Source organism: Theobroma cacao, chromosome 4, assembly GCF_000208745.1.
Source record: "Theobroma cacao cultivar B97-61/B2 chromosome 4, Criollo_cocoa_genome_V2, whole genome shotgun sequence".
Classification (NCBI taxonomy): Eukaryota; Viridiplantae; Streptophyta; class Magnoliopsida; order Malvales; family Malvaceae; genus Theobroma; species Theobroma cacao.
This window is the reverse complement of record NC_030853.1, coordinates 30,488,403-30,512,467: the sequence shown is the minus strand read 5'-3', so window position 1 is coordinate 30,512,467 and position 24,065 is coordinate 30,488,403. Positions and strand designations below refer to the sequence as shown.

The window sequence follows — 24,065 nt, the reverse complement described above, 5'->3', positions numbered from 1 at the left end:
AATTATTTTAAATAAATTAAACTATTCATCATAATTTTTTCTCATTTGTACTTATGATTTTTCTCTCTCTATCCATCCCACTCTCTCTAATTTTATCAATTTTTTTTTCTGCATTTGTCTATTATGCTCTCGATTTCTCTCTCCTATATTTTCGGATATATCTTTCTTGCACTTTCAAGACACTAAGCGATGATTTTGATGTGTTTGGGTGAGTGATTATTTGGAGAATTTAAATTTAGGTATTTTGAATAAAACAATAGAAATGGTTACAGATGTTTAAAATAGCTTTTAATTAGATCAATTCGAGACCTAGACACCAATAAACTCAAGAATTTGAAATTTGTAATCTTAGGTTTTCAAAAGATTTTTTTTAGTCGAAATACGTGTTTTAGATAAGAAAATTTGTGTTTTGATTTATGAAAACATGTTAGAAACACTTTAATCGGTGTCAAATTGTAAAACAAAATAAAGAGAGTTGAGAGGATTTAAAGTTTTAGTTTGTAAGTAACAATAACATTCTAGGCATTAAAATGTAATAAAATATTTTTGAATATGGCGTGTAATAATAATATTTTTTTAACATGGCCTGTAACAACAATATTTTTTTTCAACATGAAGTGTAACAACTTTTTTTTAGCATAGGGTATAACATGTTTTTATACATGGCGTGCAATAACAGTATTTTTTTTTTTAATTTAGTGTGTAACAATCTAACCAAGACGTGTAACATGTTTTTGTACATGACGTGTAACAACCAAATCATGACGTGCAACATGTTTTTGTACATGACGTATAACAACCTAACCATGACGTGTAACATATTTTTGTACATAGAGTGTAGCATCGTGAAGTGTAATTTTATTAAGAGTAATCTTGTCTAATTTGGTTAAAAATAGTAAAAATTATAGAAAGAGCTAATTTTGAAAACATTTTATATTTAAGGATTATTTTTAAAAATATCCCTTAATTTAATCGATGTAAGTTAAATGTCATGGTCATGCTGTCAACAGCTTCCAATCTCTTCCATTCCTTTTGGTTGAATAATTAAACGATAAAAATGATGTTAATATAAAAAGAAATATCAAGATATTATAATAAGAAAAGATAATTTTGATTTAAAAATAAATATGTGCCACATGGTTCCTGAACCAGCAAGGCCCCTAGGTTTTATGGAAATCCAGTAGAAACCCTAGTCTCATCCTTCTCTTTCTTTGCAATCTATATAATAAAAAACTTGTCTACTAAGAAACCAAAACCAGGAGCAAATGGGGTATACTTTTTCTTTTTTGGTCTTGTAAAGGTTCCAATCTTATTGAAATTATGTCAAATAGATGCAAATTCAATCCATGCCACCACATCACAATGAAATTCTTTTAATTTTTAATGCCAATTGATGTTAGAATTCCTCATAATGTATTGGAAAAGTAAAGAAATGAAACTGTCATGCCTCCATTTTAGGACCCCATGAAAGGGAAATGCAAACTTAAATTACCATAAACAAACCTTCCTTTCGGCCAATCAATTAGGACCCACAACATTGAAACCTAGTCATGCTTATCCTACCCTATTGTAAGCCAATCTTCTCCTACCTATATCTTAAACACATTCATTCAACCACTACAAGTAAACCATCACATTGTTAATTTTTCTCCTCAGAAAAGCACGTTGGCTGACTTTTTCATTCATATGGAAACTTTCACCATTTCTATAGCCAATCAAGACTTGGTAAAGCAACAGCCAGTAACATTAGTTTCTGCGAAGAACCCAATGCCACTTGAAACAATTTTCCTGTCTAACATTGACCAAGCAGTCTGTTTCGCTGTTGAAACAGTCTTCTTTTTTGATCTCCCTCCAGACAAGAGCTCCTCAACATTGGGTATCTCTCTTAGAGTGAAGCAAGCGGTGGCTGAGGTGCTTCTTGGTCCTTACTATTTCATGGCTGGAAGGCTCAGGTTTAACCAGCAAACCAACAGGCTGCAGCTACTTTGCAACAATGCTGGAGTTTTGTTTGTGAGTGCAACATCAAGGCTTAGGTTGAAGGATCTTGGGAATCTTTCTCTTCCAAATTCTACATTTCATCATTTTGTTCATCGGCCAGGCTTGTACAAAAGCCTAGATGAAACAGCACTTCTCACCATACAGGTATAACCATATTATTGCTCAGTAACCATTTACTATCCATGAAAGTTTATGCAATTTTCTTACAGAACTATTCTTTTTCCTGTTATTTTGCAGGTCACAAGGTTTGCATGTGGAGGTTTCTCCATTGGTTTTATGACAAACCATGCTATCCTAGATGGAAAATCAGCCAGTGAGATGTTTGAGAACCTTGCCTCTATTTGCAGAGGTGAAGGGCTACAAACCAAAGTTATCTACAATGATAGAACAAGCTTAAAAGCAAGAAATCCATTACTGATTAGTTACCCGCACAAGGAGTATGTAAAACTAAATAAGAAATCATCACGTGCTTCATGTTTTACTGCACCAGAACAATCATCTCCGCCTCGATTGATTTTCTCAAAAATCTACACTCACAAACTCTACTCTTTCACTCCTGAAATGATCACCACCCTAAGAAAGAAAGCAATGACTAGGTGCTCAAGCTTCGAAGCTATAGTAGCTCACATTTGGAGAGCAAGATCAAAAGCGATATTCACAAACTTAGATGATTTATCTACAGTTCTTTTTGCAGTGGACATAAGGTCTAAAATATCACCACCTTTGCCAAATGGCTTTGCGGGCAATGCTGTTATCACAGCATTTGCTGATGCAAAAGTGGTTGATTTGATAGAGAAGCCATTCTCGTTCTGTGTTGAGAAGATAAAGGAAGGTAGAGAAAGGATAACAGATGAGTATGCGAGGTCAGTGATAGACTGGCTGGAGGTTCATAGAGGGTTTCCAGCAACTTGCAATGGGACTTTCTATGTGTCTGCTTGGTGGAAACTTGGATTCAATGAGCTTGATTTCGGATATGGGAAGCCAGCTCATGGAGGGCCAGTTGTTAGTGGGAACGATGAATTTGTTCTGCTGCTTTCTGATGCAAAATGTGGAGATAGTGGTGGAGGGATCAATGTGTGGTTGGGCCTTGAACCAGAGAAAATGAAGAGGTTAATCCTTCATATCTTTGACATATGAGTCATATGACACCAAACTCCTCCCCAACCAATGTGGTAAATTTGCCACCTTACTATATTAATCTAACTTAAATTTACACGTTTGCACAAAAGATCTGCAACTATAAAAAAGCTGTTGGCAGAAAAATTAGTTTAAAGCATAGCAGAGCTGGATCTTGAAATTAAAAAAAAAAGGGGGGGGGGGGGGGAGTAAGTTTTCAGTATTTACATTTGATGCAAAGCAGAGTTTAGTGCATTGAAGTCTTGAAACTTTTAAGGACACAAAAGGGTTGTTATCATGAATATATGAAGAGCAAGGTAGGTTAAACGAATTACTAGTACAACAACAAACTATTATACTTTTGCCTACCCTATGAAGTCAATTATATAAACTACAGTATCATACTCTGAGTAGTACAGTATAAATAAAAGAACACATCGTAAACTTACAACCAGATCATATTAAATTCTAGGTGAGTGCCAGAAACAATAAAGAATTAAGGCCTACTAGCTTTTCCCCGTAGAAGAATATAAGACAGATATATCTATCGATGTAACTAGGCTTCTAACTTGGTTAAGTTAATTAAAGCAGGAAAACAGAAAGTTGGACATATTAAAGTTGCATATTGAAAGGAATGAAAGCTAAATAAATGCTAGTTTGGTGTCTGGTATGCTGTCTCAACTCTCACCCTAATGAAAGGATTATCCCCATTGGTTCAGTGTATAAAAACGATCCCATCATCACTATTTTAGATACATAGAATCTGGTCATTGACACCAACAACTGCAATTGAAAAGCAATATATTGTTTAAATTAAAATGATTTTTTTTTCCATTAGAAAAAGTTTGTGACACTTCCTTTATTTGACAGTAGTTGTTGGGTAGTTAATTAGCAGACTATAAACCATTCCAAAGGAGTTGACGATTTTTGGTATTTGGTTTAGCAGGGGGATACGCAGAATGCTAGAATCCAAAACCTGCAACATCCACTTGGCTTATGACAAATGGCATAACAGCAAAGGAGATAGTACAAGGCAGTTCATTTACTTTGTTGACTCAATCCTTTATTCCAGTGAAAATTTCAAGATTGGCTCCAAATCCCTGAGGGCCAAACCTTAAATCCAAATCAAGTTGTATTAAAGAAAGAGGGGGAGAGGGGAATCTTTGCAAAATTAGCTGTGCTTTATTAAGAAAGAGGAGCAGATCAGGACATGATATACAGGATATTCTTAAGATTTTCAAAGCACAAATCAAACTTCCACCAGCATTTTACTAAAGCTTATTTCCTTGTTTGCTTTTGATAGTTGCTGCTTCCACTGAGTTTTCTTCAGTCTTAGGTTATCAAGAAATCACTTGACTCAAAAATGACTTCAAGATGCAAAACGGTGTAGACCCACCAATAGCATATACATTTCTTTAGATGAACCAGCCGGTTTTAGGGAATCCTGCTAGGGGACCATACATGAAAATCCAAAACAGTCAATGAAGAAAGTGGATATTTTCCTTTTGTTTTATCATCATATACAATTAGTCCACTTTGTCTTGCTCTTAAATTATGGCTTTATGCTAGCAAGTTTATCAAGAAATTGATATTGTCTTCTCTTCTGTTTCCTTCCATAACTATTAAATAAAATAGCTCAAAGCTATATATGGTACAAAACTAGTGAAGGGAAGTGGGGTTGGGGGGGACAGCCCTGAGGTATCATACTTTAACTATTCGCATCGTTTACTCCACATCTTTATCTACTTGCAAGAATCGGATCTGCCCCCATCAACTAAAATCTAGAAAGAAAAATGATCCATCACTTATCAGTTCAGCACTTGTGATTGCCCTCTACACTCTTTCTCAAAACTATGTGAAAAACCTGATTGTTGACCTGGCTGGAAAGCTTCTTTTGATGTCCTAAACTAACAGCTCATTCCTCAATCATGATTCGTGGCCGATCAAACTTTTAAATAATAATATGTGTACCTTAAACAAATGATGTATACACTTTTATATTTCTGCCAACACCTTTTTTTTTTTAAATTTGCCAACACCTTGTAATAATTAGAACTGTACGGACATGTACAGGGAGAAACTCTTTTAATTTATATCATTTGTTTGTAGCTATAGTCATAAGGATGGTTTGAAACATAATCAAACGAGCAAGGCATTACCACCTCTTGAAGATGGTTTTTTCCTTTCAATAAACAAAAGTTACCTTGGGTTTTTGGAGGACAGAAGAAAATTATGCCCAAGAACGAGAATACTTGTGACCATATATAATAAAATGAAAATGTGGTGACCTTATCCAAACTTTTGTCATTGGAAAAGCAAAGGGACAGAACAATCAATGTACATGGTAACAAGCAAGTATAATTTCCTATTGTCAATCTGGAAAGGATGATGAACTTTTTATACACCAAAATGACTCATGAATTGTTTATCAAATAGCAAAGGCAATAAATTAAGTTGTCAGCATTTGATGATGGTGTGATCGGGAAGGTGTTTTATTTTTTATTTTTTGAAAGTATCGGGAAAGGTGTTTTATAAGGCTCCAAGCTAAAATCATAAGCCAAATGAGAGCATTAAGCAAAGGGAGATGAGGCTTTTTCCTGGTTATTACCAGAGAGAAAATTCTAAGAACTTGGTAATAAGCGAGCAGAATTAAACTTTACCTTGGCAACCCTGCAGAATTAAAATTTGCTAACAGGTTATAGTTCAGTGCAAATGGTTGAGCCTCCATGAATGGATCACCATTTCCATCGATCTCATCTATTGTTCTTTATTTTGGACCATAACAAGATCATGGTAAGTAAGCTCCTTTACTTCATATAGTTTCCTCTCTTGTCTTTGGTCCCCTCCCTCTCCCTTTTGATCAATTTCTACTTGGGACAACCCCCCGAAATTAAATAAGAAAAGAAATACTAGTTATGCTGTCGTATAGGATGATGTAATCTTGAGTAAAACCTACGCGATTAACAGTATAATTCGGTTTTTTTTTTTCCTTTCCTAATGAAGCGTCGGTTGAATCCACTGTGAAACCTTATGCATTAGTATAATCTCCACCTTTAAATTTATATTATTATGCTAACTAATTCCTATCCATGCTTACTCTTTGCCCATTGGTTTAATATTAAAGCTTAAATTTCAGAAAACTGTTTGTACTAAAACATGATTGGAGCTTTGTTGTTTATTAAAAAATTCCTCATCAACCCTCTCAGCATCCAACATTATTGTTGCATGCCGATGAAGCCTAGCAGCTTACTTGGAAAGTATATGACTATGCCTGGCTATCAACACCGGTGGACTTAGTCAATTTACACAATATATGTAGCAAAATCACCATTGTAATCATGGATTTCCAATTAGATTGGGCTTGTGGACATGGCTTCACCATTGATGCCGACCAGGTCGGCGTCATCACATGTCACATCAATATCGAGAAAGACATAAGTCTACTTATATAATTTATGTATTTATGTGTGTATATATATATGTGTGTTTATATAAATATTTAATTATTAACTTACAGTATAAATTATACAACTAACCTTTTGACCTGAGTAACAAGTCTTGGTTCAACAGGATCAAGTTCTTGGTATCCAAGAATGGCCGAAAATGATGGAGCTAGTGCTTCAAATGATGATGGCGGCATCAAAGAGCAAGAGCGCTTACTTCCAATAGCCAACGTCGGCCGGATAATGAAGCAAATTCTGCCTCCTAATGCAAAAATCTCAAAGGAAGCCAAGGAAACTATGCAAGAATGCGTTTCTGAGTTCATAAGCTTTGTCACTAGTGAAGCATCCGAGAAGTGCAGAAAGGAAAGGCGCAAGACTGTGAATGGAGATGATATATGCTGGGCTTTGGCTACTCTAGGTTTTGATGACTACGCCGTACCACTAAGAAGATACTTGCACAAGTATAGAGAGCTAGAAGGAGATAAAGCAGCAAATCAAGACAAGGTCGGTAACAGCAACACTGATCAAGACAGGGAGGAACCATCTTCATATGGAAGAAACCAAACAATAAACCAGGCTGTTGCTCCAACTCCATTGAAGTTCAGCATGATTGGCAGCAGTAACAACTCCAATCTGGGGCCATTTAATTGAGGTTTATGGTTAGGTATTAGTCAACATATAGCTGTTTCTAGCTTTAACCATGATAACACTAATCAACAAGATTGGGTTCTATTTACTTGATTTGATGTGGCACCTGTTGACCTCTTAGTGGAATTGCTTTTATTTCATGTATGGAATTTGTGCATCATGGTTTTCACACAGCGTCTGCAACTGTTTTTTCTTCTTTTTTGGGTTTGATTTGAACGCCATCACACTGCTACACATCAGTCTTAGCTTTAAGAATTAGGAGAGGAAATCCATATGTTTAGTTGATAGTAATTTTTCTAACTTGTATATATTGGGAAATATTGGTATCTTGTACTTGAAGTATTGTTGAATCTGATCCGAGACAACAGTGATGACAAGGTATTTCAGTGTTTCAGCTCCGTTTGCAACAAAGAAGGAAGCTATCAGGTTAGTTAACTAGTATACTATTCTAATCCAAGAATTTCAGAAGATAGTCCTGCAATTTCCTTTCTTGGTCCTTCTAATGTCATCAGTATAATACTCTTTCTTCATTTAGCTGCACCTGAGTAGTTTCCAGAAAAAATTAATGATATTGCAGATGATTTTCTATTCTGGGTGCATCTTTCACATTTGAGAGCTAGTTCTTCCCCATTAATTTAGTCAATCTCTTCCTCTTATCTGGGGATGGTCTCCAGCTAAAGTACCCACTATCACCAGTACCAGATATACCTGAATGACTCTACTGCTGCGTCTTTTTTTTTTTACAATCTTTCTATAGTAAGTGACATCTTTGTAGCAAATATCAAAATTTCGTAGATGTTGACTTAAAGTAGCAATCCATTTAGCAGGGGCCACCATTTAGCAGCCATCACTCTAGCATCTGCAGAATACTATTGAAACGAAACAAATCCTGATGACACAGTGATATTGATGTCATTTAATGAATTGGGTCCTTGTTTTAGGTTCTTTTTAGTTATTGTCATTGACCCTTTTCGAGTCTTTGCCTCGGTTAAGGTTTAAGAGATTAGGGTTTCTGTTGTTTTCGTCTCATACAAAATATGGGCTACCATTGGATCATATTGGTCTGCTGCAGGGTTTTTTTTTGGTAAGGTTTCTCTAGAATTTCAGCCTCCCCATAAAAAGAGATATGCATCAGTATAAAAATTAGATAGCTAGCTAGGATGGAAGAAAAAAGAAAGGTAACCTGGAAAATACCCACCAATCACTCATTGCCGTACAATTTTATAGAAGCACTCACTCTCTGAGAGGAGCATATTTGATTGAATATTCAGGAATCCCCATATATCCAAATCAACTCCCCAAACTGTAATATTTTGTACTGTGGCCATGCCTCCTTCCCATCACACTGCTGCAGCCGGTTGGCAAAGTGCATGCCGTCCCTTTGTTTTTTTTTGGCAATGGACCAGTCTTAGATAAAAACAACCCAAGAAGGCAGGAATTCTCCATGTGATTACTGTCACCTTGACACCATGCAACGCGTCTTCATGCGCTTTCACAGCCGCCTGCCTCCCAAGGCAAGGTTATATGCCATGCCAGACAGTTTTCACTGTGCATGTATAGAATATTTTTGGATGCGATTGGCCGGTGTGATTGTATTTTGCAGCGTCAAACAATGAGCTTATAATATAGTTGGAAGTTCATCAGCAAAGAGCCATGGATTGCAACATTATGAAAGGTGTGCAAGTTTATTTCTGCTTCCCATATATCAACATATTCTTCCTAAGATCTTCCTACTGATATGTACTTTTTCAACCCAATTCAGGAAAAGAAAAAGACAAGAAGCATACATATAGATCATTAGTTCACTGGAGACTTATGAGATAATTTGTTTTTGTTACTCTGTTAAGTATCATATTTTATGGTTAAATTAGTTATTCATAAAGTGATTGAATTCAAATTACCTGCCAAGACATCAAGTTGAATTTTAAGTGCTGCTTACGTAATGTTGGACACCTTTAAGTGGTAAAGTAGTGATATACTAGAACTGTGATACCTTGAGTTATTGTATGTCCTTTTCTTTTTAAGAGTTGCATTATGATGTTTTCTGGGTGGTCTTAGCTACTGGCTTTAATAAGCATTGAGTCCGTATATGTGAGCCTGGGTAGGCCTTGCATGCAAGGTATAGGGAAGGTCTTGGGTGAGTATATATAACACCCTTCTTCTTCTGTATCAATTCTACCCATTAATAGAGAAATCTATCTTTCAAAAAAAAAAAAAAAACAAAAAGGTAATGTTGTAGAGATGGAAGGTAAAGGCGTGCACTATCAGTTAATATATGTATAAAAATAATGGAATCTTCTTCACTTACCTTCATTAATATTTAAAGCACTTCTTTGCACACTTTGCTTGATTAGAGGTTTGTTTAGCTAGCATTCCACTGGTGATGCTTGTTTGTTAGTAGCTCCTGAATGCCACTATGTGCAAACACAGTGATCATAAATTCAGTATTATGCATCCACCAAAAAGCAAGCCATGTTAATCACTACTGTAATATGAATATTTTATATACAGTAGTTACCTAGCTACTTTCTGCAAGTAACAATTACACTGCTTGCTGCTTAATTATTAAATGAGTTACATATATATCAGAAGATCAAACCTTGTTGGGATCTCTAGCCAGGAAATGTCATCAGGGTGTTCGATTTCCCATGCAGCCATGCTAGATTTTTCTGAAGCAAGCTCCTAATTCTAACCTGGATAAATAAACAGCATCCCCTCCATTTCAAACCAGCCGCCAACATTCCCTCCATTTTCACTGCTTCAAATATACCAATTAATTTTCCATCGAAAATTAGTAAAAGAATTTCCATTGAAAATATATTACCAACGAAAAATTCTGTTGCAAATACATCACCAACGGACATTTCCTGGTCAAGCTGAGTGTAAATTTAATGCAGGAGACCTGGGGGCCAATGGAACCTGTATTCCTATATATGTATGCCATTGCCATCTCAGCCTGTCTTCTAGCTGTAGCTTAATTTTCTATTCCAGATTCCAAACATGTACTTGTTGAAAAGTAAAGAAGGTGCAAATGGAAACAGGAATCCTTCACCAAAGTTCCAGCATTACAACTGTGTAAATAGGATGGTCCAGTGGCTGAACCAGAACTGTTATTTGGGACCAATTACAAAGCCATTCATAATGCTGGCTTTTCTGCAAAAGATTAATGTAATAAATTGTTTCCTTTTTTCTTTCAATTTACTTGAAGGAAATATAAAAATCCTTTGCAAACTTAATGAAGCCAAATATGTTTCTTGGTTTAATCACTTCTAGCTCATGAGAAGATTTCAGTTCTTCCTCGTATGTCTTTATTTAGCTAGAAGGGTGTAAAGCTTAAAAATTTTAGATCTAATTGATATGTGGCTACAAAAATGTGATAGGAGAATCATGCATAAAATTATATGATACTTTGAAATTAAGCCCATTTATTGATTTAACTTTAACTTATCAGTACTTACTAGCCTTACTAATTTCTCTCTTATGTATATGTAGCTCCTCCTTATGTCTGGTTCATCAGGTGATTCAGTCCCTGAAAATTGTCAGCAGGGATGTGCAATTCTTCTTCTCTTCTTGTACAAAAGCCAGAGGAAAAAGTTTTGTTCACTACAACAAATCTTTAGTGAATCCATTTTCTTTGATTGATGGATGAAAATTGAACATTGACTGAAGACAAGTTTTGTACATCATCATGACCCTAAGAAGAAATTAATTAGATTTTAATTAATTGAAAATGCAAATGTCATCCAGGATTCCTACAAATTATTATCAACAAAAATGGGATTTTCTCTTCATAACTTACAGTGATTATTAAGAACCTGTTGAAGATTAGTTGCTCCTTACATACGATTTCTGGATAAACAAATGGTCTTGCTCAATGTCTCCTTAGGGAAAAGCATCATTTCTGCCTTACACTAGGGCCTTCAAGGATCTAGGTGATCCCCTAAGATAAAAGATGAAAAGCAAGAAGTAGAGATGTCAATATCTAATTCATTGGTGTTGACTAAGGATCCAAAGCTCAAGTCTCATAGAATTTACATAGGTTTTCACCAACAATATTCTGAAGTTAGAGTGTGGCCAAGATATTGTTAGCAAGTGAAATCTGCTTTTTATATTGCTTCAAAGTTTCTAGCATTATTACATTCTTTTAATTTTTTTTATCAGCAAACAAACTTATTGAACTGTAGAGACGTGGACCCAACTTGAGATGCATTCTCTGCTTCGACCCTAAGAGTCTTAGGGTTTTATTCACAAAAAGCGTCTTATAAGTATAAATTCAAATTTATATATATACTAACGGATCTTTATAAATTCTCACTATAAGTTTTGATTGTATTACATGAACAACATCTTTATCTTTTATTTTTACTTTTATATATAAAAAGAAACTCCCGAATATTGTACCCTTCTAAAATCATGGTTGGTATTCCCACTAGGTTATAACAAAAGATCCACCAGGTTACATGTATGAGCATCTCATCCAACAAATATCAGAATTACCCATAAGCTTTTCTTGCATCAGTATAAAAGGTCAGAAAATTTAAAGCTAAAAAGGATGTTATCTATCAACTGTATCAGTGGTTTGTGCCAACTCATTTAGCTAGATCTATTCATTCAGTTTTTGAACCTGAAGCCTGCATCCTCTACGTACCAAATATATCAAATTTACTGTCAGGATTGTTGACCTATAATGGAGAAGCCGGCATCAGGCCCTCCTGGCAAAAAAAGGGCAGCAGTTTAATCACTGCCACAACATTCATTGGCCAGATACACATCTGTAGCCTGGACCAGTTAAGTTAAGGTGAACAAAGAGCAACAGCATAAGCAGCAAGGAAGAGGTTGATAATAAAGATGTAAATTTTTGTAAAGAACCAGCAGATAAGTTAAGCAACACTGACAGAATAATGAGGGAAACTGAGGTACATGTCCTTTTTACACATATTTGAAATAAATACGCGTGGACTAACTTTTCCCAAACCAGCATTCAAGGCTCTGGAAACTGACAGTGCTAACGATGTGACATATTTAATTTGGTACAACGAGAGGATACGCTGCACCCAATACTGATACAATTTAAAGTGAAAGTGACAACCACCATGAACAATTTGACAGTAGACGTCCGAAGGCATTAAAAGAAAAATCATGCTGAGTTACACTGTAATAAACAAAGATACACAAAGTGAGAAATCATGTCTATGTGCAAGAGCCTAATTTTGGGGATATGCATGAATGGAGAGGCTTGATGAATCAATATATGTCAAAGAAAAGAAGCAAACTTGTCCCTAATAGTATTTTAACCTGATGGGCACGGAGGCAAACGTGCCATCTCCAGTGACCATGGAATTGACCCAATGCAAGCCAAGAACAGCCATGAAGAACAGAAACTTTAAAATTGTTCTCAAAGCCCATTTAAGGCTGAATTTTGGCATTGCTAGCTGGGAATTTAACATTTTTTCTTTCAACTTGCTGACTAGAATTCGAGCTAACTTTAGATTTTAGACATAGCAGCATGTGTGACAGGACATTGAGACCCTTAATTGTGATACAACCTTCCAATCCATGAGCAGTTGAGTAGACACCATACAGGCAGTAACACCTACGATGGAGGCATGGTCAAAAAATGTCACAGAACTATGATATGTTGGGGCTAAGCCAGCCCAGAATATGATGATTGGGCTGGGCTTGACTGATTCGGGCTGCTCAGAAGTAACCTCAAGCCTTTTCCTGCGTTACTTTTTCTACTCATTTTTGTGAAACTTATCACTAGTTTAGCAGTTTGTCATCATCCGTGGCAGAAAAGCATTAAGTTTTAGAATAAAGGAACAAAAATTGGAACTCAATGCCCAATTTTTCCTACAAGTTGATGAACAAAAATAATGACCAAGTCAAGAACTGGTTGGGCATAAATCATGAACATATTTCTTTCTTTGTTGTAAATCCATGTTATCGAATTGTCAAGAGCCGTGCATAGAACTTTCAAATGGGGAATAACCAAAGAAACTTCCAATATCAATGTCCAAGTCTTGGCAAGAAAAACTCTGGGTCAATGCTTGTCATTTTCTATAAGTAAACATCTTTCTTATGAAGCTGTTCATACAAACTTTACCATCTCAGCTTTCTTTTCCTGCTACCTTAACATTAAGTCATGGCGAGAACTGAAGAACATCAACACTCCATCAAGGTTGAAGAAGGATGGCCGGTGATTCAAGAGGGAGTAGACAAACTGATTAAGGGCATAGAAGGGGATAACAGTCAAAGTTTCTCATCTGAAGATTACATGCGTTACTACACGTATCCTTGTTTTGAGGGTTCTGTTTTCTTTAATCAAATTGACTCAAGTATACGTCTTGAGGTTTCTGTCTTTGTCATCTGTTATTTATCATCTGTCAGCAGTTGCTTAACTCATTACTAGAACTGTATATAACATGTGTCATCCAAACCCTGCCGGTGCCAATTGCCAGGTATTATATGAGAAGTATAAGAACATTTTTGAAGAGTACATCACCAGCAAGGTAATTGAACTTCCATGAAATTCGTTTTACCACATATGACTCTGCTGAAAATGAAGAAAAGTAGAAACCCCCTACAACATATTTTTGGGTTGGGGTTTTTTGTTACCAGGTGATGCCCTCTTTGCAAGGAAAGGAAGGTGAAGCTTTGCTACAAGAATTAGAGAAAAGATGGTCAAATCACAAAATGATGACTAGGTGGCTTAGCAGATTCTTTCATTACATAGATAGATACTTTGTTGCTGTGAAGAAGGTTCCTTCAGTCCAAGAAGTTGCCCTTTCTTCTTTCTATAATTTGGTTAGTCCTAAATTCTTACATTTCTCAAGTCCAAATCACAGTTTTTCTCTCTTGAAATGCTAATACTAGTTAACAAAGTTCTGTGTTCCTTATTCTTGTCCAAGATATTTGGTGAAATGAATAATCAAGTCAGAGATGCTGTTCTGTCTATGGTAAGGACAGGTTCTTGCATTTCTTCTGCTTAAACAAACCTTCTCCGCTAATTCTTCATTCATGGTTTTCTTTCAATCTTCAGATTGATCGGGAGCGCGAAGGAGAAGATATTGATCAGGCATTAGTGAAGAATGTTCTGGCTGTCTATGTCGATGTTGGACAAGGCTCATTGAAATACTATGAAAAAGACTTTGAAGAAGCCATGTTTGAAGATACTGCTGCATTTTATTCCACCAAGGCCTCCAAGTGGATAAAAAATGAATCTTACAAGAATTACATGCTTAAGGTATCAATAAAACTTCCACCTGCAATACATAAATATGCAAGGAGATTGATCCCATTTTATGCTTTGGATGATGATAATTAGGTTGCAAGCTGCTTGAAACATGAAAGAGAGACAATTTCTTGCTATCTGCAGGACAGAAGCCAAAGGAAGTTACTTGAGGTTTGTCACCACATTCTCTAGTTTCTTTGGTCATATTCTTAGTTCCCTTTATTGTCGCTAACCTTTTTTTTCTCTTCTTTTTCAATTGACTATAGATTGTTGAACATGAATTGCTGTCTGTACATGCAACTGAATTGCAAGAGAAGGAACAGCTGGATGCGTCTCCATTGACAGAAACATCAAGGTGATTCAAACTGCCATGCCATGGAGGATGATTAAAGTTTGAACTCTACACAAGCAAGTGAAACACGATACATTTTGCAAGAAGAAATCAGATACAGTATATATATGATAGATTGGCTAATCCATTATGGGGTTGTAGAAGATCTTACTCCAAGAATTTGTAGTATAAGCAGTGCTATATTGAGTTGTAAAATTGCAGGATTGTTCAGAATAAAGGGTGGTTGAGAGAAAAGGTTAAACTGATGGAGATTGCAGGGTTGGTTATTCTCATTGTGAAATAACTGAGCCAGGATGTTTGCTTCATAACTAACCATGATCAACCTACTATGGCCGAATCCAAGATTAGATCCTAACCCCTTGTGGTAGGACATTCTCCATTCAAAGAAAGGTATCATCCATAAATATATATATATATATATATATGTATAACAAGCAAAATTCTGAGGCATTTTTTAACAGTTAAATCCTTTTAGGACCCCTAAATCAAAAGCTATGAAATTTTGTGTCTGTTTTCTCCACTGATTATCAATGGAGCAAGTCCAATACTGTTGATAGTAAATGGTTCAACTTTCTCATGCCATCGAGTAATTACTGTGGTCAGTTGGCCATAAAAAAGTTCACTTTAGGTCCAATGATTTGCCACATTCCACACTATTTGGCTCTCATTATTTCCTTTTCTTACTTTACAACTTTTCCATCCATGGCTCCTCTCATGTCTCACCTGTTAAACCTTCCACCAACAAAAATTACACATAAAAGAAAACAAACATTCTAAAATTATAATTTTTAATTAAAAGGGTAATTTCAAAAAAAAATAAAACAGTATTGATGAACCAAATCATTTCAAGCTCCATGAGTTTAGTCAATTACTATATAGTTTTTGAAATATTTAATATCGAAATTATTTTAATACGATTGATGCATAATCGGATAATGTATCGACTACTAAATAAAATTTTTTTTGTCTCGGAATAGATTAAAATGGGCAAAATCTTTATTTTCTAAATGAGAATTAATGCTTCCAATTTTGTTTCTCCATATGTAACATGAAAGGTTCACATCATCTCTTCCGCTTTCTTCGAAAAAATATCTTCTGAATGGGAGTTAATTTGGACATTTATGACTAAGGTTTTAAATTTTATAAATAATTGCAATTTAATCCCTATATTTCTAAAGAAAACAAAATGTTAGTGCCTTTTGCATTAATATGAGAAAGTAGAAGGACCTTCTTACAAAATAAATAAAGTACGAACATGCAGGCATATAATCCTAAATAAAAAAAAAAGCTGCATTAAAAAACAAAAAATAATTTTAAAAAGAAAATAAATTAAAAATATAAAAATAATAAATAATAATAATAATCAGAGAGAAAAAGGATCCGAAACCCGAAAGGATCTTTTAACAAAACTCTCCCTTTCTTGCTTCAATGCTCTGTCGGAACTCGGCTTTCAGCCTCCGTCCTCTCTAGGGTTTTTTCTACGGGTTCTCCGATTTCAGGTGTTTTTTAATTAATTACTATTTTTTTTTTGGTAAATTTTTGTGCTTTTTAGGGTATCTATCGATCTCCTTCTCTTCTGATTATCTCTCGATTTCTCATGGATTGCTTTTTGTTTTGTGTCAATTTGATGAAATTCTTGTTCTATTGAGTTTGGATTGAATCGATTGACTTTGATTTTAAAAGGTCTTTCTTTTTTAATAAAGAAATGTTAAGTTTCCTGTTTGGGTGCTGAGAAAATCGCTGAATTGTTTCAAGTCACGGCATTGTTGCCTAAAGTTACGATTTTTAAGTTTTTTTTTGGGGTGGATTTTGTTGTAATTTGTGGTTTTTTTTGTTAATTGGGCTAGAGAGTAGGGAATGTTGATGATTTGAAGCTGAAATGTGAGCTAATTGTTCTGATTTGAATCTTTAAATTTGCAGATTCTGGCGGCTAGGGTTTTGATAATTAGGGGGACAACCTGGCACAATGACGATGAACGAGAGGAAGACGATCGACCTTGAACAAGGATGGGAATTTATGCAAAAAGGGATTACAAAGCTGAAGAACATTCTAGAAGGCTTACCGGAGCCACAGTTTAGCTCTGAGGATTATATGATGCTCTATACGTATCCTATTTGATGTCATTTTTTATTGGTTTTGTTTTTTTTTGGGAATGATTGCAAACGTTATGATTTTCATATGTTGTGAGTGTTTTTGTTGGTGCCCTTAATCTTTATTTTGTAGAACTATTTACAATATGTGCACCCAAAAGCCTCCTCACGATTATTCTCAACAGTTGTATGATAAGTATCGAGAATCTTTTGAAGAATACATCACTTCAACGGTGAGGAATTAAAATATTGCTTCGATGTTTGTTGTCATTAATTTGCTCAAGTTGTTGAGATTATGTTTGGACTTAAAAATATGTACTTTGTGGTGATATTTATTGTTTCTTTTATTGTCATTAACTGCTTTGCTGGATTTATTTGTTAAAATAAGCTAGTTTAAAGATTTGTGTATGAGATAAATCAAATGCCTTGCATTTCCCTTTTTCTCTGTCTCATTTATTTAGAAGGGATGATCACTTGTTATGCATTGATTGATTGTGTAGTAGGTGCCTTACCTATTCTCCTTCTCCTTCTCACCCTCAACCCCCACCCTGAATTCAGTGGTTACCGTTTTAACAAAACAAATATGCTTGCTTTGGGGGCAGCTGAATTGTACTTAATTAACTGTAGCTATAAGATTTTAAGAAAAGCCATTAAGCAAGTCATGCTGTTGAAAGATATTATAGATTGTCATTGATATATAATGTTGTCCTGTGCTTGAATATTGTGTTGAATGTGCTATATCTTGTCTTTTGTTTATTCTTTACTGATGCAGTTCATAAAATATTTCTCCTACAGGTACTTCCTTCTTTACGAGAAAAGCACGATGAGTTTATGTTGAGAGAGCTGGTGAAAAGGTGGGCTAATCATAAAGTAATGGTTAGGTGGCTTTCTCGTTTCTTCCATTATCTTGATCGCTACTTTATTGCTCGGAGGTCACTCCCTCCCCTTAATGAAGTTGGACTCACATGTTTCCGAGAACTGGTATGTGCAGGTTGAACGTATTGCCATGATACTCCATGGTGTATCCTTGTAAGAAGAAAAATAGAGAAATCTTATGCATGCACTTTCTCTGGTTTCAGGTCTACCAAGAGCTAAATGCAAAAGTGAGGGATGCAGTAATTTCTCTAGTAAGTTCAGTTTTCTTTTTCACATTCATTCTGACCTTTCCTTTGTATTCCAAGTAATATTAATAGAAACCCTAATCTTAAATCAGATTGATCAAGAACGTGAGGGCGAGCAGATTGATCGAGCTTTATTGAAGAATGTTTTAGATATATTTGTTGAAATTGGAATGGGACAAATGGATTACTATGAGAATGATTTTGAGGCCACTATGCTCAAAGATACAGCTGCCTATTATTCAAGGAAGGCTTCAAATTGGATTTTAGAAGATTCTTGTCCAGATTATATGTTGAAAGTATGCATTATATATGATTGCATTTCAAACTATATTTTTCTTATTTTTCCACTCAAATAGTCTCTAATAAAGCATTTTGTTTTCTCATTTTAGGCTGAGGAGTGTTTAAAACGAGAGAAGGATAGGGTCTCACATTATTTGCATTCTAGTAGTGAGCCAAAACTACTTGAGGTTGGTACTTGTTTTGGTTATATGAATCCACCTTTTGGTCTTGGAGATGATCTTACACTTCAAAAGTGATACTAATTTTTTTTCTTAATGTTGTTTCTTATGATGTTCTTTTTTTTTAATAGAAAGTTCAACATGAGTTGTTGTCTGTAAATGCAAACCTACTCCTTGAGAAAGAGCACTCTGGATGCCATGCATTGCTCAGAGATGACAAGGTGCTTGTGCTTACTGGGTGATAAGTTATTTACTTGTTACTTAATTTATTAGCTAGTTAACCACTGATCACTTTCTTCATTTCTTACTTTTAGGTGGAGGATTTGTCAAGAATGTTTAGACTCTTTTGTAAAATTCCTCGAGGCTTGGATCCTGTGTCAGGCATTTTCAAACAGGTAACTATTTCATAGCTTGTCCACTATATGATGAATTTATTACTTAATTCTTTCCTTATGTATGATGTTAAATGGCTTCTCAAGCGTAAAAAACCTTGTTCTATCACTTTCACTTGGATATTCATGTATCATCTGATTTCATCTATTCTTACTTTACATATTATTTCTTTTCTTCCTCCATTTAAAATATGTTCTCATTTTCTTCTTCAGCATGTTACTGCTGAAGGCACAGCTTTGGTCAAACAGGCTGAGGATGCTGCAAGCAACAAAAAGGTTTGCATTGTACCTGTCGTTATTTTTTGTAGCTTATAGTATGCAAACCTTTCAAAGCTTCATTTGCACAAGAATAAGCATTTAATATTGATATCATTTAAGTTCATTTCCAATCATGCTAAAATGTTTTCTTTCTTCAATAGGCAGATAAAAAGGATGTGGTAGGCATGCAAGAGCAGGTAAAATCTTCACCTTGTTGTTCTACATAGCACTAGGCTGTTTCAAGGTATTGAAATTGATTTTTGTCTGTGGTTTTCAGGTTTTCGTGAGGAAAGTGATTGAGCTGCATGATAAATACCTAGCATATGTGAATGATTGTTTTCAAAATCATACCCTCTTTCACAAGGTCTGTAATAGATGGATTTCTCAAGATAAGTCCCATGCTGTTGTGTTTTATGTTCTCATTATTGTCTATTTCTCTAGGCTCTCAAGGAGGCTTTTGAAGTCTTTTGCAACAAGGGTGTTGCTGGAAGCTCAAGTGCAGAGCTACTTGCCACTTTTTGTGATAATATTCTTAAGAAAGGTGGAAGTGAAAAATTAAGTGATGAAGCAATTGAAGAAACTCTTGAAAAGGTTTGTTGCACTCTTGTTCAGTGTTCTATCTATCTTATAAGACTTGTTACACTTACACTTCATAACCTAACTGTTTTAAATTTGCAGGTTGTGAAGCTCCTTGCTTATATTAGTGACAAGGACTTGTTTGCAGAATTTTATAGGTAGATGTTTTGCTTTATTTGAAGACGGAACTCATTTCAAACATGAATTTCAGCTGATTTTGTTGTTGTGAATTATTATTGGTAGGAAAAAGCTTGCTCGAAGGCTTCTTTTTGACAAGAGTGCTAATGATGACCATGAGAGAAGTATATTGACAAAGCTGAAACAGCAGTGTGGTGGTCAGTTCACCTCAAAGATGGAGGGAATGGTCAGATGCCATTTATTATCATTTGTGAACTGAATGTTATTTATTCTTATCTCCAAATGTTTGTAATATCTCAAATAGATCCCTTTCTAAACTGCTTCTCTGTTTTTCAGGTCACAGATTTGACATTGGCAAGGGAAAACCAGACAAGTTTTGATGAGTACTTGAGCAATAATCCAAATGCAAATCCAGGGATCGACTTGACAGTAACTGTTTTGACTACTGGCTTCTGGCCAAGTTACAAGTCTTTTGATCTTAACCTTCCTGCTGAGATGGTATGCTTAAAGATCTTGCAAACAAGAGTCATATTTCATTTTGTGAATTGCCAATTAAGTTTACTGGAAGTCACTAACACCAACTTTCTTTATTTTCTTCCTTCTTCTTCTTCTTCCTCAAAAACCTCTTTAGATTAAGTGTGTTGAGGTTTTCAGGGACTTCTATCAGACAAAAACCAAACATAGAAAACTTACTTGGATATACTCTTTGGGTACTTGTAACCTTGTTGGGAAGTTTGAACCAAAAACAATGGAGTTGATTGTCACAACATATCAGGTAATATGGTCAAAGATTATTTCTAGTCCTTTTTCTTTTTATAAAATAGCCAAATGGAGTTTAAGAATCTATTTTGCTAATATTGAGTCTTCTTGATTTGCAGGCCTCTGCCTTACTGCTGTTCAATTCCTCAGATAGGCTGAGCTATTCAGAAATCATGACACAATTGAACTTAACTGATGATGATGTAGTTAGACTTCTGCATTCATTGTCATGTGCTAAGTATAAAATTCTTAATAAGGAGCCAAGTACGAAAACAATCTGTCCTACTGATTACTTTGAGTTCAACTCTAAGTTTACTGATAAAATGAGGAGGATCAAGGTACTTTTTAACAAAAAACCTACCAATGTTCAGTCTTATTCTCCTTTTAATTAATGATATCTTCTGATGCTTTTATTTGTTTAAAATTCAGATTCCTCTTCCCCCTGTGGATGAGAAGAAGAAAGTAATTGAAGATGTTGACAAGGATAGACGGTATGCCATTGATGCCTCAATTGTACGTATCATGAAGAGTCGGAAAGTTCTTGGTCACCAGCAGTTGGTTATGGAGTGCGTCGAGCAGTTGGGCCGCATGTTCAAGGTTCTTATATGAGTCTTTTCCTCTTGTATGGCATGTGCACGATACGCCATTACTTTCTTGCTTTGCATGGTTGTGTTAACTAAAATTTGAACTTTGCAGCCTGATTTCAAGGCAATCAAAAAGCGAATTGAGGACCTGATTACTCGTGACTATCTTGAGAGGGACAAGGATAACCCCAATACATTCCGGTACTTGGCATGATGTGGCCTAGTCATTTTCCTGATGAAGGACTATTGCTGCTGCAAATAGCGCAAATGACCAGGTGTGGTCAGCTCGTGGTGGAAGTGGCATAAGCATGATGAGATGCCACCTGATGAGTGCTTTTGGTGATTGCTAGCAGGAGCTGAGATGCTTGTACAGTAGGAGCCAGGTGTGGCCAAATTCTATAAATTGTGAAATCAACCTGGAGAAATTGTAATTGATCCCATAATATGGTCTGGTGAAGCGGGGACCATCTAATGAGTAATGACCGGTTTCTTATTACTGCAAGCCCTTTTTATGACTTAGTTGATGCTTGTTTGTTTTGCACCCCCTTGTTCCACCGAAAGAAAAAAAAATGTGAATTTTAGTGATAGACTCAAGCTCTATTATGATTGTAAGTTTCGGAAATGTTAGGAATGGTCTTTCTGAATGCATCCAGCATTATATGCTTTTGTCTTTCCTGTTGTCATTTCATCCTTTGTTTAACCCGGTGAGCATGTTAACAAAGCAAGTGTGATAAGACTGAGAACATCCATGGTTACGGTTCACGTTAATTTGTAAGATATTACCTGTTTAATTTATTAAATCTTATTCTCTTATTTTAGAAAAATCTCACAGGTCGAAGATAGTGGAAATATTTAAATATTTAATTTCATTTAAATACGCAATGAACATAAAATTTATGATTTTTTTTAGATCGTGATGATACTCATGCGTTGTTCGATGATTTTACTTGATTTGGGCAAGAAATACCAAACAAGAAAAGAAAAAATTAGCCAACCCTAGCTTATGCCATACGGTAGACAGAATTTTCTTTTAAGTGAATTTCTGCAGCCTTTTTCGCCAGTTTGATTCACTTCTAGTTCTGACTTATTGTGTCAGTCTGATAATTTGGAATGGTTCTTATACTTGGACTGATATTTTTGTTGAATTGGTATTGGCAGTAGCTCTCAACAAGATCTGATGTTTCTGTAATAGTTACTAAAAACAAATGAAAAATGCAGTTCCTTTTAACAATTTGACACGGCATTGTCCATCTTTGCGGGTAAGCATACCACTCTTATGCTAGACAGAGTGCAATACACATCAACCACCGAGCACTACTGCAAGAACCAGTAGGAGGAAGTTTAGAATCTCAAGGAATTTGGAAAAGTATTCCTCAAGAAATGAATGGAAGTAAAACCCAAGTCTTAGAATCTTGGAATATCTTCCTTCTCAAATTCCCCATGATTGTAGATTATGGGTTATGATTTGGGGTTCGTTAGTGGTGTTCTTATCAGCAGCCAACTTCCAAGATTATATTTACTTGTTATCTGTCTTTAACTCGGAATAGTTAACAATTACTAACTTGTTATTATAACAAGGAATTTCATTTGCATTTTGTCATATTGGGAATCTTAGTAAAGGTTGATGGTAGTGGGGATGTTTATAAAGGACTAGTCCATTGAAGCTCTTTCGTTTTGTTTTCTGAAGGTAGGAAAATGGAAGTTGTTACCGTCCATTATCAGCACGAGGGGTTTTGGGGAGTTGCAAGGAGATTCAATGAATGTGGGTAGGCAAACATTTGCCAAATTGCTAATTGGTGGCAAAATAAAGTAAGTGAAATGGAAGCAAAATCAACGGTTCTTTTGACAGTCTCAAGTCACAAAGAAAACAGACCAGAATGTGCCACCATGAATGCCAAAAGAACTGTCCACCCGGACCCCCTCCCCTTTCTTCTTTTTCCTTGTTAGATTGAAACTTTCTTTCTTACCAGTGGACGGTTGTGTGCTACTTTTTCTAAACCAAATTATGTCTCCAGTCATGTTTTTTGACACCAGCAAACTTTTGTTAAAAGTCGTCCAAGCCTGAATATTTATGGGACCCGACTGCTGATATCACTTTCCTCAAAATCCCCACTTCATTGAATTCTTATGAAAAAGATGGTTCCTTTCATTAGTTTGCAAAAAAGGCAGTGCCGTTAGGGGAACGGCACAAACCTGCTTGAGCATTAGTCTATGGCTCGTTAAAAGTCAGGGCCTAGTTTTGCTGTCTAGCCACTGCTCCCTAGGTCAATATGAAGATGTTGATTTTGTGATGTTTATGATACACTGTAATTTGCCTCAGTATTCAATATTTTCTTGCTGATTTTGCCTCTCAACTTTTTCTGTCGTTGGATTTGACTCATAACTTGTTAGTCTCTCTGGTTGGGAACTTAACGTAGCTTTAGCTGATGGAGTTAAGTCTCTTTCAGAGTTCATAACTTTTGCAGACTGTAAACTTGCAACTTTCCAGCATTTCTCCCTGTTTTAACTGAATGCCAATAACTTTGCAGAATTGTCAATGCGACTATATGTTGATAAGGTCTGCTTGTGGAATGTTCTTATTTTGATCTCTGGGGCAATGATCTTAACTAGAAAAACAATATGCAGACATACATAAACAGTCACATCTCTGGCTTCCTTGAATCTTAACAAGAAACAAAGAACTTCCTTATTTCTCCCTTAGACTTTGTGATCTGTAAGAAAACAATGGGCACTGCTTGCTTTTTCCCATGGGCTTGGGGATTGATGGGAAAAGAGGTAATAATTCTTATTTGATTTCTATTCCACCCAACTTGTCATGAAATAGATAGTCATTGGTTTATGGTTTTTTCAGTCTCTCTTGACAGCATCAGCATTTCCTTGCTACTTCTGCTTTTTAAGCA

At 35.6% G+C, this 24,065-nt stretch overlaps 4 protein-coding genes across 4 annotated transcripts; all 4 read left to right on the top strand.

The window, feature by feature from the left end:
* Window positions 1,687–3,206, top strand: LOC18603482 (omega-hydroxypalmitate O-feruloyl transferase). The gene is made up of 2 exons (XM_007035492.2): window positions 1,687–2,142; window positions 2,236–3,206. Exons 1-2 carry the CDS (start codon window positions 1,687–1,689, stop codon window positions 3,133–3,135), a joined length of 1,356 nt encoding a protein of 451 aa, XP_007035554.2. The 3' UTR covers window positions 3,136–3,206.
* LOC18603481 (nuclear transcription factor Y subunit B-4) lies at window positions 6,687–7,333 on the top strand. The gene has a single exon (XM_007035491.2). The coding sequence runs from the start codon at window positions 6,708–6,710 to the stop codon at window positions 7,206–7,208; it is 501 nt and encodes a 166-aa protein (XP_007035553.2). The 5' UTR covers window positions 6,687–6,707; the 3' UTR covers window positions 7,209–7,333.
* Window positions 13,173–15,033, top strand: LOC18603480 (cullin-1). The gene is made up of 7 exons (XM_018118909.1): window positions 13,173–13,493; window positions 13,615–13,714; window positions 13,824–14,009; window positions 14,114–14,161; window positions 14,245–14,448; window positions 14,530–14,607; window positions 14,703–15,033. Exons 1-7 carry the CDS (start codon window positions 13,348–13,350, stop codon window positions 14,793–14,795), a joined length of 855 nt encoding a protein of 284 aa, XP_017974398.1. The 5' UTR covers window positions 13,173–13,347; the 3' UTR covers window positions 14,796–15,033.
* Window positions 16,144–21,848, top strand: LOC18603479 (cullin-1). Its single transcript, XM_018120019.1, has 20 exons — window positions 16,144–16,287; window positions 16,709–16,894; window positions 17,013–17,112; window positions 17,675–17,860; window positions 17,959–18,006; window positions 18,093–18,296; window positions 18,390–18,467; window positions 18,590–18,679; window positions 18,773–18,853; window positions 19,064–19,126; window positions 19,270–19,305; window positions 19,386–19,472; window positions 19,550–19,699; window positions 19,787–19,842; window positions 19,928–20,048; window positions 20,159–20,320; window positions 20,454–20,597; window positions 20,701–20,919; window positions 21,011–21,178; window positions 21,278–21,848. Exons 2-20 carry the CDS (start codon window positions 16,755–16,757, stop codon window positions 21,377–21,379), a joined length of 2,235 nt encoding a protein of 744 aa, XP_017975508.1. The 5' UTR covers window positions 16,144–16,287; window positions 16,709–16,754; the 3' UTR covers window positions 21,380–21,848.